A 14,619-nucleotide genomic window follows, 5' to 3' on the forward strand; every position below is an offset into this window, starting at 1 on the left:
TGGGAAATCTGTCATTTGGGTCAATTTTTTTCTGAACCTAAAACTGCTATAAAAAATAGTCTATGAGAAAAGAATTCATCATTTCCTGCTCCTATGTTTGAGAAACAGTGTGGTTTGTCTTTTTCAATGACCCCTGGGAGCTACAGAGATGGACACCCCCCCCCCAGTCTGAGCTATACATCCCACCCCCTCTCCAAACCTCAGTCTCCTCCAGAACAAACGAGGGACAACACTCTTTTCTTGCTCCCTCACAGCAGTGAATTACTCTCAGGCAGAGTCTCAATAAATGAACCAATACAGATAAGAACAGAGCTACCCTAATTCAAGTTGGAGGCCTGAAATCCTCCCTCCCACGTCCCCAGCCCTTCCACAGGCTGCCACGGAGATGGCCTGGCGCCTTCAGAGCCTGTCTGGAAACACTGACCTTTCGCTTTGTGCATGCTGTTCGAATGGCTTTGTAAGGACAGACATGTTCCCTAACGCAGCCCTGTCCAAGAGAAACATAAGGTGAATCACATTTAAAATGTTCTAATTGCCTTGCGGAAAAAAGTAACAGGTGAAATTAATTTAATAGACTATTTTTGGAGCAGTTTTAGGTTCATAGTCACATTGAGTGGGAAGTGCAGTTCCCATATAGCCCCACCCCCCATGTGCACAGCCTTACCCACTATCAAACTCCCCCCGGAGTGGTGCTTTTGTGACAGTTGATAAACCCACAGCTTACATGAGGGCTCACTGTGGGCTACATACTATGGTTTGGACAAACGTATAACATGGAGCCACCATTATGGTATCACAGAGCAGTTTTACTGCCCTAAAAGTATCTGCTCTGCCAATTCATCCTTATTTTTTAAGCTCCTATTAAAAAGCTGTATTAAAGAAAAGTAACCAGTGAAATTAATTTTAATAATACATACCACGTAACTCGACATATCCCAAGCACATCATTCTGCCATATGGCCCCAGCTGCGTTCGGGCAATGGTAAGTCACAGGTGGTGAGTGCCTGTGGAACCGAGCCTGCCCTTCAGGTGGCAGCCTATCAGACACACAGTCCTCCTAATTCGCCATGCCCAGGAGCACCTTCTGACTCCTGCAAGGGCTGGCTAGGGGCTCAGCAGGCGCTGACTGAGCGCTCTTAGGAAAGCCCCCGCTCCTCACACTCAGGGCTGATACAAGAGCAGTTTAAGTGCACCCTAAAGATAAGACAGTGGCATGTCTCACCTCCAGCTGCCTGGGGAGGAGGCGCCACCCCACCCTCAGGCCTGCGGCAGGTGGGCTGTCCCAGCCAGAAGACGGGGGCACACAAAAGGGAGGAGCTCCCTGAGTCCCTGCCCCCACCACCTGACCAGCTCAGTGCAGAGGGAGCCAGCCTCCTCCTCACGGCCCCTGGGAGGGCTGGAGACACTTCCCAATGAATGCTGAAGTGCTGAGACTGTCAGCAGTGGGGCTGGAAACAACCAGGATGGAAGGGATAGGACTGAATCGCCACAGTCCAACCCCACCTCCCCTGGGAATTTCCTCTGGGTTCCAGAACACTGCATCTGAGGCTGAAAGGGCACCCCACCCATCCGCAGGAGGGTCCAGACAGTCTCAGGTAGTGTTTACTCCCTGCAGAAGGTTCCTTTTCATTATCTAACTCCTTCTGGGACATTCTGAAGCCATTTGCTTTGGCAGTACTTCTAAGAGACACGAAAATCACAGACTCTAGCCATGTGACCTTGAGCCTCGAAATCCCCTTCATGGTGAGGTTCCAGTGGGATACTGGACAAAAAAGCACATTTGAAAGTGTTTGTCGGAAATTATAAAGGGAAAGGTACAACACAGACTTCAAACTCAGAATGGAAAGCCAGGGGGTGGGGGGTGAAAACTGGGAGGGGCAGAAAGGGGACCTCAGCTTTATCTACAATGTTTTATTTCTTAACAAAAGACTGGAAACAAATATACAAATTGTTAACAATGGCTAATTCTAATGGTAGAAATGTGGGTATTCATTATATTATTCTTTGTTCTTTTCTGGATTATTCCAACTTCTAAATAAAAATATTTCCCCTTAACATTGGATATAACTTAGAGAGTACTAGGTTGGCGCAAAAGTAATTGTGGTTTTTGCAATTGTTTTTACCTTTTAAATCGCAATTTCTTTTGCAGCAACCTAATATTACTGTGCTCTCATTTCACAGGTAAGTAAACGGAGGCTCAGAAGGAAGCGAGGACTGGCTGAAGGCCACTGGGAGAGTGAGGGCCAGGGCACAGGTGTTCCACGCCCAAATTTGGATGTTTTCTGCTATTCATGTCACTTCTGGGCCACACACTCTGCATCTCACCGATCTCTCGGTGGCCTTGGGAGAACCCTACAGGTGCCCCAGAGATTTGGACAGGCTCTTTCCTGGCTAGGAATGGAAGAGCTGGCCCCACGTGTAAAGTTCTGGAATGTTTCTGCTTCCAGAATCTAGCAAGAAAAAAGTCACCTTCTGCACAGACGGAGGACTGGTCATTCTTCACAGACTCAGGGGTTAATCACACAGAGCCAGGTAGAGCAACAGAAGTGCCACCAGAGATAAGAGAGGCAACCACCTCATGTCTGGCAAGCCCAGAAGCATCCAGGGCTCAATTTTTGATTGAAAAAGAACAGTGTGTTGGGGCAGCGTGACGGTTAATTTTATGGGTCTAGGCCATCATGACTGGGCTATGATGTGCCCAGCTATTTGGTCAAATAGTATTCTGGGTGTTCTGTGAGGGTGTCTGTGAATGAGGTTAACATTTAAACCAGGAGACTGAGTAACGCAGACTGTCCTCCCTAATGTGGGTGGGCCTCGCCTGGTCAGTGGAAGGCCTAGATAGAACAAAAAGGCTGACCTTCCTCCAAGTAAGAGACAGCTCATCCTGCCTGACAGACTTTGATTGGGACACCGGCTTATTCCTGCCTTCAGACTCGCACAGGAACACTGGTCCCCAGCTTGGCAACTCACCCTGCAGATCTGGGACTTATCAGCCTCCATAACCACGTGAGCCAATACCCCCCCCCCACACGCGCGTAAGTAAACGGAGGCTCAGAAGGAAGAGGGGACTGATGAAGGCCACTTGGAGAGCCAGGGGCAGGACACAAGTGTTCTACGCCCAAGTTTGGATGTTTTCTGCAATGCGAGATATATAATACCCTATTGGTCCTGTTTCTCTGGAGGACCCTTACTAATGGATATCCTTACTAAGGATAACAAAGGGAATTGTCCAACATGTGTGTCTAAGTCCAGAGCTAAATGCATATATCATCAGATGACTTAATCCTCCAGACACTGAGTGTGACGACAGCCCCTGGCTGGTTCATAGCTGGCCCCACTGCAGTAGCGTAAGACTGGCCCACGTTTAGGCTACCGATTGCTTCTCTTCTTTTCCTATTTCACTGTGAATTGTTATCATGAATGGGCGTTGAGTGCTCTGTACCAACTACCTGGGGCCAACCACACGGCGTTCTGCTTCATGGTGCTGATACGGTGAATTACCCTGATTGCTTTGTTAAATGCTAAACCAGCTTTGCATTCCTGGGATTTGCCCCCGTGGTCATGATACATTATCTTTTTTATATCTTCCTGGAATGGATTTGCTAATGTTTTGTTAAGGAATGTTGTGGTTTTGGCCTATGGATTTCTTTTTCTTGTAGTGATTTTGTCTGGCTTGCAATGAATGTAATCTTGGCCTCATAAAAATGAACTAGAAAATGATCATTCCTTCTCTCTTCCCTTAAAAAGTATATTTGAACTATTTCTTCTTTAAACGTTCACAGAATATACAGATAAGACCATCTGGGATTAGAGTTTTCTTTATGAGAAGACTTGTAATTATAAACCAAATTTTACCAAATGTCCTAAATTGAAGGAAAGGCACCGAGGACTCTATGCCTTTCCAAGTGTTTCCAGACCATCCCAAAGTCCTGCACAGGAAGTGGAGCCGGGGTGCCCACCTTACAGTCGTGGAGACTGAGGCTCAGTGCCGACCACACAGCCAGGTTGCCCCCGTTCCTCTCAGAATTCTCACTCACATCCCAGGGTGACCTCGCAGATGACAGCAGCTCCCTTCAAGGACCCCAGGCGAGCCCAGGATATGTCTGCTCTCTCTCTCTCTCTCTCTCTCTCTCTCTCTCTCTCTCTCTCTCTCTCTCTCTCTCACACACACACACACACACACACACACAGCTCAGTGAACAGGTGAGTGAGGCCAGCGTGCACACATGGGTGTCACTCCTATATGAGATCTGTGTAGGTTTGCGTGGCTCAGTCTCCACCTACTTTTCTCAGTAGCTGCACCCAGCTTTTCTGTGGGGGCCGCCTTTGTCCACTCTCAGATGATGAGGCCCCAGGGCACTCACACTCCTCTGGACCCTGGGAAGCAGGTGACCAGGGCCCAGCCAATTAGCCGTGTGTTCCCCTAGCCAGGCAGGGGTGCAGACCAAGCATGTGCCCCACTAGACCTGAGCTGGGGCTGAAGGGCTGCCACTGTGACCTTGCCACCCCAGGAGAGCGCCTGGCCACAGCCAAGACCTGAAGACAAAGGACCAAGTCCTGCTGACACCACGTAAGCTCTTGAAACACAGAAGCCCAAACAGACTGGGCCTGGCTGTCAGGTTCCTGCGCCAAAACAGCATTCCTTTGTTTCATGTGAACTATTGTGGTTTGAGTTTCCTGTCACATGCAGTCAGAAGAATCTAGACAAATGAAATCCCCCTGACTGAGTTCTTTTAAGGCTGTTGCTTTACTTCAATTCAAACTACTGGTACATATTCAAAGAAAAAAAGAACTTTCATTCATTATGTGCTTTTTATGTGCAGGCACAGAGAGAAACACATAACACATCACATATATTTCATTCGCCTCCAAACAATCTTATTAAAACCTCATCTCGTACACAAGAAATGCTCGGTATGAAGTGGCAAGGAGGCTGCCCGTGGTCAGCCGTAGAGAAATGCCTCAGTCGGGCCTGGCTCCAAGGCCGGTCCAGACGCTGACCGGCTCCTTTGTGCTGAACCGAGGCCGAAGGCCTCCCACCCCAGCCGGATACTGCCCATGGGGCGGGGCCAGGCTCCCAGAGTGGGCAGGAGGTGGCCTGGATGTCCTCCCAAAGACCCTCTACCTCACTTGTGTCCTCGACACTGCTGTTAAAGTGTCACTGACTTTTCTAAAACTCTCTTGAAGGGCCTGGGGAAACCGACCATTGGCTGGGAAGTGCTGGCTCATTTTCTCCTGCCTCCCAGGACTAAGCTGGTGACCTGTTTTTGTTTTTAATTTTTAGTTTTATTAGTTTCAGGTGCACAAGACAAAGTAATACTTAGACGTTTATCATTTATATCCCTCACACTGTGTGGACACCCCTCCCCCATCCACTACCCCTCTGACATCGCACCGAGCCATTACATTTCCACTGTCTCGATTCCTAATGCTGTACTCCACTTGTAAGTATATACATACATATATATACACATATCTATATATATAAAATTATAGTTGGCATTCATTATTGTTCAGCTTCAGGTGTACAGTGCAGTGATCAGGCATCCACATCATCCCTGAGGTGGTCTCCCAAATGGGACACGTGTCCATCGGATACCCTACAAAATCTTTACAACATTATTGATTACGTTCCCCAAATCAATTTTCAAAACCCCGTGGCCATCTTGTGGTTACTGTTTTCTAATCCCCTCACCTTCCCCCTTATCCCCACCCCCCGCCCATCTAGCAACCCTCAGTTTTTCCTCTTTGTCTCCAAAACTGTTTCTGATTAGTTCATTCACTTATTCTTTTCTTTAGATTCCACATATAAGTGAGATCATATGGTACTTGTCTTTCTCTGTCTGACTTATTTCACTTAACATAATGTTCACTAGGTCCATCCATGTTGCTGCAAATGATAAGATTTCTTTCTTCTTTATGGCTGCGTAATACTCCATTGTATAAATGTACCACAGCTTCTTAATGCAGTCATCTACCAATGGGCATTTTGGTTGTTTCCATATCTTGGCTATTGTGTATAGTGCTGCAATAAACATAGGAGTGCATACAGATTTTTGAATTGGAGTTTTGGATTTCTCCGGGTAGATGCCTAGGAGTGGAATTACTGGATCATAGGGTAGGTCCATTTTCAGATTCCTGAGATACCTCCATACTGTTTTCCATAGTGGCTGCACCAATCTGCAATCCCACCAACAGTGCACAAGCGTTCCCTTTTCTCCACATCCGCGCCAGCGCTTGTTGTTTGTTGATTTATTGATAATAGCCATTTTGACTGGAGTGAGGTGGTATCTCATTGTGGTTTTTATTTGCATTTCTCTGATGGTTAGTGAGGTTGAGCATTTCTTCATATGTCTGTTTGCCATCTGTATGTCCTTTTTAGAAAAATGTCTCTTCATGTCCTCTGTCCATTTTTCAATTGGGTTGTTTTTTTGGAGTTGAGTGATTTTTTTATAAATTTGTGATATTAACCCCTTATGAGATATATCATTGGCAAATATCTTTTCTCATTTAGTGGGATCCCTTTTTGTTTTATTGATGCTTTCCTTTGCTATGAAAAAACTTCCTAGTTTGATGTAATCCCACGTGTTTATTTTTTCTCTTCCCTTGCGTGAGGGGATATATCAGTAAAAATCTTTAATTGCTTTTCACTTGTGAGTAGGTGGGGTTCACTCCTACACTGACTAGTTGTGAGACTTGGCTCTGCCCACTGCAGGGTGTTCTGCTGCGTGAGGATTGGACCATTTAAATGAGGCTTGGCCTCTATGGGCTCTTGTGCCTGTAGAGAATTCCCTCTGGGTGTGTGACTTGTAGGTCAAACCCGGTAGTACTCTGGTTTGGTCTGGAGTTGGCCTCTGGGTGTGTTGAATCTTGTGCCTCTTAAGCTGAGCCCTGGTAGGGCAATTTCAGAACAAAGCAAATCACCAAGCACAACAACAACAACAAAGAAAAAATCAAATACCTTCACATGTAAAAACAACCAACAACCCACACTCAACACAGGCAAAGATATCAAAGATATAAAGACAAAAGAAAACAAACAAAAAAAAGCAGCGCCAGTGCCAGTCTTGGCTTAAGCCCACCAAGTAATCTCCAGGTTGTCTTCTGCTGTACCAAAGAGTCCTCTGTGTATTGTTCAGACAGAGCCGGTCACCTGGTGCCCAGAGTGACATTGGAACTACAGATTTAGATGCATGGGGCTGAGGGGTCTGAATGGTAGTTTCTACAAAGTCATCGCAGTTTCTGCTCTTGCCTGCACATATGCACACTGAGAGTAGCACCACCAGCCCTGTGTCCAGTTCTCCTGAGTCTTAGGGCACTTCTTCCGTGTGTGTGTGTGTGTGTGTGTGTGTGTGTGCGTGTGTGTGTGTGTGTGTGTGTGTGTGTGTGTGGCGGGCGGGAGATTTCTGAGCTGCTGAAAGCCGGGAGCTACGTCTGCTGTTTACTGCTGATCCGTGGGAGTGCCTCCCCAGTTGTACTTGCCCCGCCCTAGGCAGGCCAGAAAGGGTGGGGGCTCGGGGTGGAAGGGTCTTCCCTCTCCCAGCCCAGCTGTGTCACACTCTTCCCGTAGGCCAGAAAAGGTGGTAGCTGGGGATGGAGGAGTCTCTTCTCCTAGCCCAGCAAAAATCACACTCTTCCCAGCCTCTTCCCTGGGCCATAGCTGCCTGCCAGTCTTCCCAGAGCCTGAGCACTACGGCTCCTCTGTAATCTGACACTACTCCTCAGTTCAGGGGCCAGTTTAAGTCTCTGGAAGGGCCGGGATAGGATTGGAAGTGGGGGGTGGGAAGGGGCCTAGGTATGGAGTTTGTGTCCTTTGTCCAGCCTAGGGCCCAACTGGAGGTCTCAGCTGAGGTTATTGCCTCAAATGCTGGATACGCTGCCCCCTTGGCGGGAGAGATCAGCTGTGGGACGCAGGGAAAGAGCCCCCTCCTGGCTTTTGTGTTCTCTGTTCTGTCCTGGGATCCCCTGAGTCTCTGCAGCTGCGCATGCCCGCTGCGTTTCCACTGCCGCAGATGCGGGCTGCACGGTGACCTGGTTTTGAAAGTGGCTCTCCCAGTGCCCGGCTGCAAGGCTGATCTCTGGATTCCGGTTGGTGCTGTGGTGATCATTCCTACCAAAGAGGGTTGTTTCGCTTGTAGGATTAAGTGGGGAAGAGTACACAAAGTGATTAACAGAAAAAGGGGTCCTGCTGTTTGGGTTCCCTCTGCCACATCCCCGCCACTTCCTGGCACGCACGCACACACACACACACAACATTCTAAGTCCCTGACTCTGGACACGTGTCTCTGGCTGCAGGGACAGCTGCACCTCAGTCAGCCTTTCCCCACCTCCGGGCCCTTCCTGTACGCTGCCCTCCTCGGTCCAATTACATTCAGAGAACCCTTTTATTATTTTCTTGTTGTTGTCCCTTTATATTATTCTTTATGGAAAAAGTGCTTGGAAAGGAAAGCTTCTCTCACAGTGTAAACAGAAAGCCCCATCATTTGGCATACATCTGTAGTAACCATAAAAACAAACATGGGTCAAAAAATTACTAGATTTTGCAGGGACACTTGCCTCCAAAGGTTCTGAGCCCACCTGCCTGCTCTCTCTGGAGACAGGCAAATATTAAAAGGCATTAAGGAAAGTAGAATGGTGGGTGCCCAGGGGTGGAAGGAGAGGAAAGGGGAGTCAGTGCTCGATCGGACAGAGTTCAATCTGAGGAAGATGAAACAGTTCTGGAGATGGGTGGTGGTGATGGTTCCACACAGTGTGAGTGAACTTAATGCCCCTGAACCGATTACTTAAAAATACTTAAGATGGTAAATTTTATGATATGTATACTTTACCACAATTTTTTAAAAGAAAAAATGTAAACCATATACTGGAGCCAGAAATAAACTTTTATTTTGAGGAACTCTAAAGGACTGACACTGAACTTGGAAAGGGTAAATCCTTCCCACTGTCAGCAAAGTGTCAGTCCGGCGGACACACAGTACGCGACCGGTGCTCTGAGAGGCACTGCGTTTGAGGGAGCTGCTCTCCACTCCTCCCAGCACAGAACAGGAGCTGGGAAGAGGGCAGGGGACCCAAGGACATGCGGGGCCAGGCCAGAAAACGACAGTGAAAAAACGAGAATTGGGAGTTGTGCAACGAATGGGGCTGGGTGGGGGTGGGGAGCATCACAGCCCACACTCTACCCCCATCCATCCACCTGGGCAGAGGCAGGGCCTGCAGGCCTGAAGACAAGCAGAGGGGGAAGTGACAAAGGAAACAGGAAGTAAGCAACCAGGCACCAGGTCAACTCAAGTCAACACACACTTCCTGGCACCTCCCTCTGTGGGTTTGGTGAAGGGAGTTGAGCAAGACCCCACCAATCCTGCAGAAACCAGAGCTGCAGGCAACCCTCGGGCCAGGCCAGCAGAGTGCAGAAAGGAGAGCAAGGCCTGCAGAACCAAGCTCAGGCTATGGCCGCTCCACTCCTGACCCTGGCAACCCCCTTCCTGTTTCCTAACCATAGCCCACAAGTACCCACATGGCCCAGCCCCTGCCAACCACACTGACTTCACCTCCTAACACCCTTCCGCTCACCAAACACGCCTTGTTTTGTGCCCTCCGACAAGCTCAGCCCCTCCCCAGCACCTCTGCACTGGCTTCTGGCTCAGGCTGGTCCCACGCGGCTCCCAGTTCTGCGCCAGAGGCTTCTCCTGACCACCCCATCCAGAGCTGCACGTCTCCTCAGCCCTCAGCACAGCACGCTGCTTCATGCCTTCACATTCTTCTCGCTCAGAAATGCACCCATGTATTTCATCTTTATTAACTCCCACAACCAACCACATGCTGCAGGAAAGCAGGGTCTCTTGTGCTTATTCACTGCCACATGCCCCAGGACCTGGAATGGTGCCTGGCTCCTACAAAGAGTCACAAATAGCCATCACCTGTCTGTTTGGTGAACCCCCCGCCATGCCTGTGAAGTATGGCGGTCCCCAGTGCTTGTCCCCAGGGCATCGGGCAGGACAGTGCTTCACACGAGTGCTGTCCTGGGCACAGCAGGCACTCTGGCATCTCTGCCCCACTCCCTAACTGCAAGAAATGACACCCAATGCAGCCCCCACGTGAGAAGACACTGCCAAAGTCTATGGGAAGGAGGCAGGAGGAAGGAGGAGAGATTGGGCTAGGTGTGATAGGATGAGCAGTGCCCTTAAGTGGGGTGTCAAGGAAAAAACCCTCCAGACAAGGGGAACAGAAGTACAGTTAGGGGTCAGAAAGCCCAATGAACGGGCTGCAGACGTCATAAACTGCTGGGCCTCCAGTTCAATTAAGCACACTTGTTGCTCAACGTCCACATGGTAAATTTCTAACTTCAACGTCAGAGACTCATTCCCCAGTTTCCCTCAGGTCGTGTCGCCTCACCTGTCCAGCTTGTCAGCCCCTCTGTCTTGTAGGCAGTCCGTGAGCCCAGCACAAGGCACAGTATGTAAGGGGTTTCGAGAGGAGTCTGAGGAAACCCTCTCCCCTAACTTCAGCCTGCGAAGGACTGCAATGTGAGTGCTGCTGCGCCCGCCTGCTGGGGACGGCAGAGGGACCCTGGGCTGTGCTGCCTTCCGATGCCCTGCAGTCGTGGCTTAGTAAGGAGGCGGAGTAGGAGGTCCTTCATGCCCACTGTGTCTCCAAGGCTCCCCTGGGCGGCCTGTACACAATGTGCTCCAGGACCAGCTCCACTATGGGGGGCCCATGCAGCAGAAAGGGCTCCCCTTTGCCTCCCGACAGTCCCTGCACCTGAGGCTCAGCTGTGCCCGGGGCCATGGTGAGAGGGTACACCTTGCTCAGGACCACGCCTGGCACACACAACATGCGGCTCCAGGTGCCCAGGGGGTAGCCCTCTGGCACAGGAGAGGAGGAGAAGTCTGGGCACAGCTCAGTTTAATGCGGGCTGTGTATGGTCTGCCAGATGCTCTTTACCAGGTAGGTGCACCGCTGTTCAGCTGGGAGGGGTGCTGATGCTCAGTTTGCACCCGTACCCTTATCCACTCACACACCCTTGCTTTAGGGGGCTTCACCCAGAGGCCTGGGAGGCTGCCACTCCCCTTGCCCCAGGAGCAGCCGATGGCTGACTAACAGTGAGTTCAAAAGCTTGAAGCCTCAGTCTTCCCCTTCCCTCAAGCTGCTCGTACAATTCCTCGAGTCTCAGCCCAAAGCTAGACCCCCCAGCCCACTCATCAGCAGCGTCAGGCTCTGCTTCTGGGAAACCAATCTAAGACACTCACTCTCTACAGGCTAGGGCAGCCCACTGAAGAATCCAGAACTCTGGGACTTCAGCTGCAGGTGAAACAACGGGCAGATGAGGCAGCATCTCCCCAGCACAGTGGTGCTCAGACACTACGCTCAGGGAGGTTTTGAAACAACATAGCAAAATACTTGGGCTTTAATGTTAACTGGTGGTTAGAAGAGATACGGAGTGGCCCAAATACCAGGTGTGAGCTTCGAGGGGAAAAATAAGTGATTGAAAGGAAAACAAAATGGTGACTGATTGTACCACAGTCAAAAGATATTTCTTTTTCTCTATTTTCCCAATTTTCTATATAATGTCATTTTTTAAACATAAAGGGCCTAAATGAAATATACTTTAAGGAGCACTTTCAATAACACAAAATATCAAAAAGAATCAGAAACTTAAAACCAGCAATGCTGGACGCAACTTGAGAGTTTCGGTTAGTCTGGCTAGTCTGGCAGATTAGCCAGAGGCTATAAATTCCTGAAGGGCGGGACAGAAGTCGTCCAGCAGCGACTCACAGACCATCATAGCTCACAGGCCATCGCGTACAGTACTTGCTTCTCTGAGGCTTGGACTGAAACGTAGGCATTTCAGACTAGAGGATCTCTACGGTTCCTTGGGCCTTAAAATTGTCCAATTACTTGATGCTGTAATATCAAGAAACAGGAAAAGTAAACTTAAAGCTACTGGCTCAGGCGTGTGGCGATCTCTGTAAACTTGGAACTTGGCCACAAATTCGAAGGAAGAGCAAAACAAGTCTCCCACAGTGCAGGAAAGTTTTCGCTTTCTTTGAGTTCCATCACAGAGACTTAACAATGAACTCCCTGGGTGCAGAGGGTATTTTCCTCCCAACTTTAGATTACTGGGGTCATACAGCTTGTCTGCATGTCAACTCTTAAAATATCTAGTCCTCGAAAACCAAAGTGATAGATGATGAAACTAGGAACAGTGCTACTGAAAATAAAACATTTTCAGTGTTTGATTGATGGAATATTTTCCTGTGAAGTTAAGTGGGAAATCACAACCACCAAACACCTCTGAGGAGACACCTCTGGTAAGCAGTCACACACTTGCAAGAAAAAGTATGGATCAGATGCAAAACAAGTTATAACACACTTAGCACTTCTCTGATGCATAAGAGATTAGGATTGTTTTTTTCCTTCCTCCTGAGAATCTATACAAGTAAATTAAAGTCCCCCCAGTCCATCAGCTCCTCGCAAAAGAAAATGCAGTTAGAAAAAAAATTGTTACTTCAGGGGGAAAAAAAGTACAGCTACGGAATCTCAGGGAAAACAGCATACAAATACATCCAAAGGCATTCATTGGAAGCCAGCTGTTTTTAATAACCAGCTTCCTCTTTCTTGCCCACTTATTATAAGAACAGACACCTTCAACCAGAGAATGAACATGTATCTCCTGCAAAGCAGGGACCAACAGTCAGCCTTCCTCCAGGGACAGAACTTAAAGCAGAAGATCAGCCTCTGACAGCCAGCCAGAAACAGGGGCATGCAGGCACAGAAGGCACTAATCCAAAATGCAACTGGCTGAGGTAGCATGTCCTTATTTTCGGAGGCCCAGTTTCAGAAAGGAAAAAGGTACACGTAAGGAAGAATTCTGCTCTGGATACCACACCGGCACACCTGCACAGACCAACTAATAGTCAAGCAGAAAAGACACACACACACACACACACACACACACACACACACACACACACGTTTTTGGTAATGTGATCCCTTCTTAAGCCTCAACATTGACCCAGCTTTCAAAGAGGAAAAGAAAGGGAGGAGCAAAGGTGTATCATGGGGGGTCCCAGATCACGAGCCCCACAATGAGTGCAGAATTCCTGAGTTCCTCCGGAAAGCCAGGAGGGGAGGTGTCAGAACAAGACTGGTTCTGAGTTTCCAGGCTCAGCCCAGTGTGTGGGCAATCTGGGAGTGAACTACCAACTATTCCCTTGTGTCTCATCAGTGAAACAACGGATGCCTGGCTTTTCCTCCCAAAGTCCTTCCATCACAGGTTTTCTGTTCCTCCCAGAGATGCTGAAGGGTTATGATTAGGCTCCCACACACGCCTGCACACTCCGCCACAAAACCCGGTTCCCACAGCAGCCCGGCGCCAGGCGCGACTCCGCCGTCACCGAGTGTCCCGGCCCTGCTGGCAGCGCCGTGCCCGCCTGCCCCTGGGGTCCAGAGCGACAGGAGGAAGAGCGCCCGCCGGGCCCTGCGGAGAAGTCCCGAAGAACCCCGTCCCGAAGTCCTGCGACACCGGGCCCGTCCTCCCGCACAACCCACAAACGCGCAGTCACCACCGGCCAGGCCCAGGCGGGCTCCGCTCCGGCCGGAGTGACGCGGGGAGCCTGGCGGCGACATGCGCAGTGGGGCCGCGACCCGCGTGTGCGCCGCGAGGTCACGCGCGACCCGCCGCTCGGGCGGGTGCACCTGGCCGCCGCCCAGGCCACGCGCGCGCCGGCCGCCCCTGCCTCCCCGCGCCCGCGCCCCCCCGCGCCCGCGCACCTGCCCCCCCAGCCCCCCCGCGCACCTGCCCCCCCAGCCCCCCCGCGCACCTGCCCCCCCCGGCCCCCCCGCGCCCGCGCACCTGCCCCCCCCGGCCCCCCCGCGCCCGCGCACCTGTCGCCCCCCCGGCCCCCCGCGCCCGCGCACCTGCCCCCCCCGGCCCCCCCGCGCCCGCGCACCTGCCCCCCCCCGGCCCCCCCGCGCCCGCGCACCTGCCCCCCCCCAGCCCCCCGCGCCGCGTGGGCCGCGGCCGCGCCTCACCAGCGGTAGCAGCCCTCGGAGGCCTCCAGAGTGAAGTTCACGCGCGTGGCCCGCGTGTAGGGCAGCAGCACTTTGGGGATGTTGAGCTTGGCCGCCGCCGGCAGCCCCGCGAGCGCCAGCAGCAGCAGCCGCAGCCCCGCAGCCCGCGCCGCCATCCTCGCGGCGCTCCCCCCGCGCCCTCCGTCCCCGCCCGCAGCAGGTGCCGAGCGCGGGCGGGGCGGGCGGGGCGGGCCGGGCCGCGGGCCACTTCCTGGGCGCCGGCGGGGGCCGAGCGCGGGCGGGGCGGGCCGCAGGGGGGAGGAAGGATGGCGCGCGCCCGGCCGCGGAGCCCCCCGCAGCCCCCTCCGGCCTCCGCGCTCCTGCCCCTGCGTCACTCTCCCCCACGGTGCCGCGCGCCGCTGTGGCGCCTTCCAGAGGCCCGCAGTCTTTCCTACGGCCCCGCTCACGCCTCTGGACCTGGGCAGAGCCTAAAGCGGGCCGCCAGGCTCCCCACACCGCGAACTGAGCGCCCAAGGGACAAGCACCTGGGAGATCCGGGAGGCGGGTGCTGCTGTGCGCCTCACCCACGTCCACACCTTCAAGGGGGAC

The 14,619-nt window shown here is 51.6% G+C and overlaps 1 protein-coding gene across 5 annotated transcripts in view; it reads right to left on the reverse strand.

The window, feature by feature from the left end:
* NUP210 (nucleoporin 210) overlaps window positions 1-14,192 on the reverse strand; it is a 115,917-nt gene extending 101,725 nt beyond the window's left edge. For all 5 annotated transcript variants that reach the window (XM_081027522.1, XM_081027520.1, XM_081027519.1 and 2 more), the window contains exon 1: window positions 14,032-14,192. In XM_081027522.1, coding sequence (XP_080883648.1) covers window positions 14,032-14,186 — 155 coding nt within the window. In that variant the 5' untranslated portion in view covers window positions 14,187-14,192. The remainder of the gene's footprint in view (window positions 1-14,031) is intronic.
* Between the last annotated feature and the right edge of the window lie 427 nt (window positions 14,193-14,619).

Source organism: Rhinolophus hipposideros (genome assembly GCF_964194185.1).
Source record: "Rhinolophus hipposideros genome assembly, chromosome: 2".
Lineage (NCBI taxonomy): Eukaryota > Metazoa > Chordata > Mammalia > Chiroptera > Rhinolophidae > Rhinolophus > Rhinolophus hipposideros.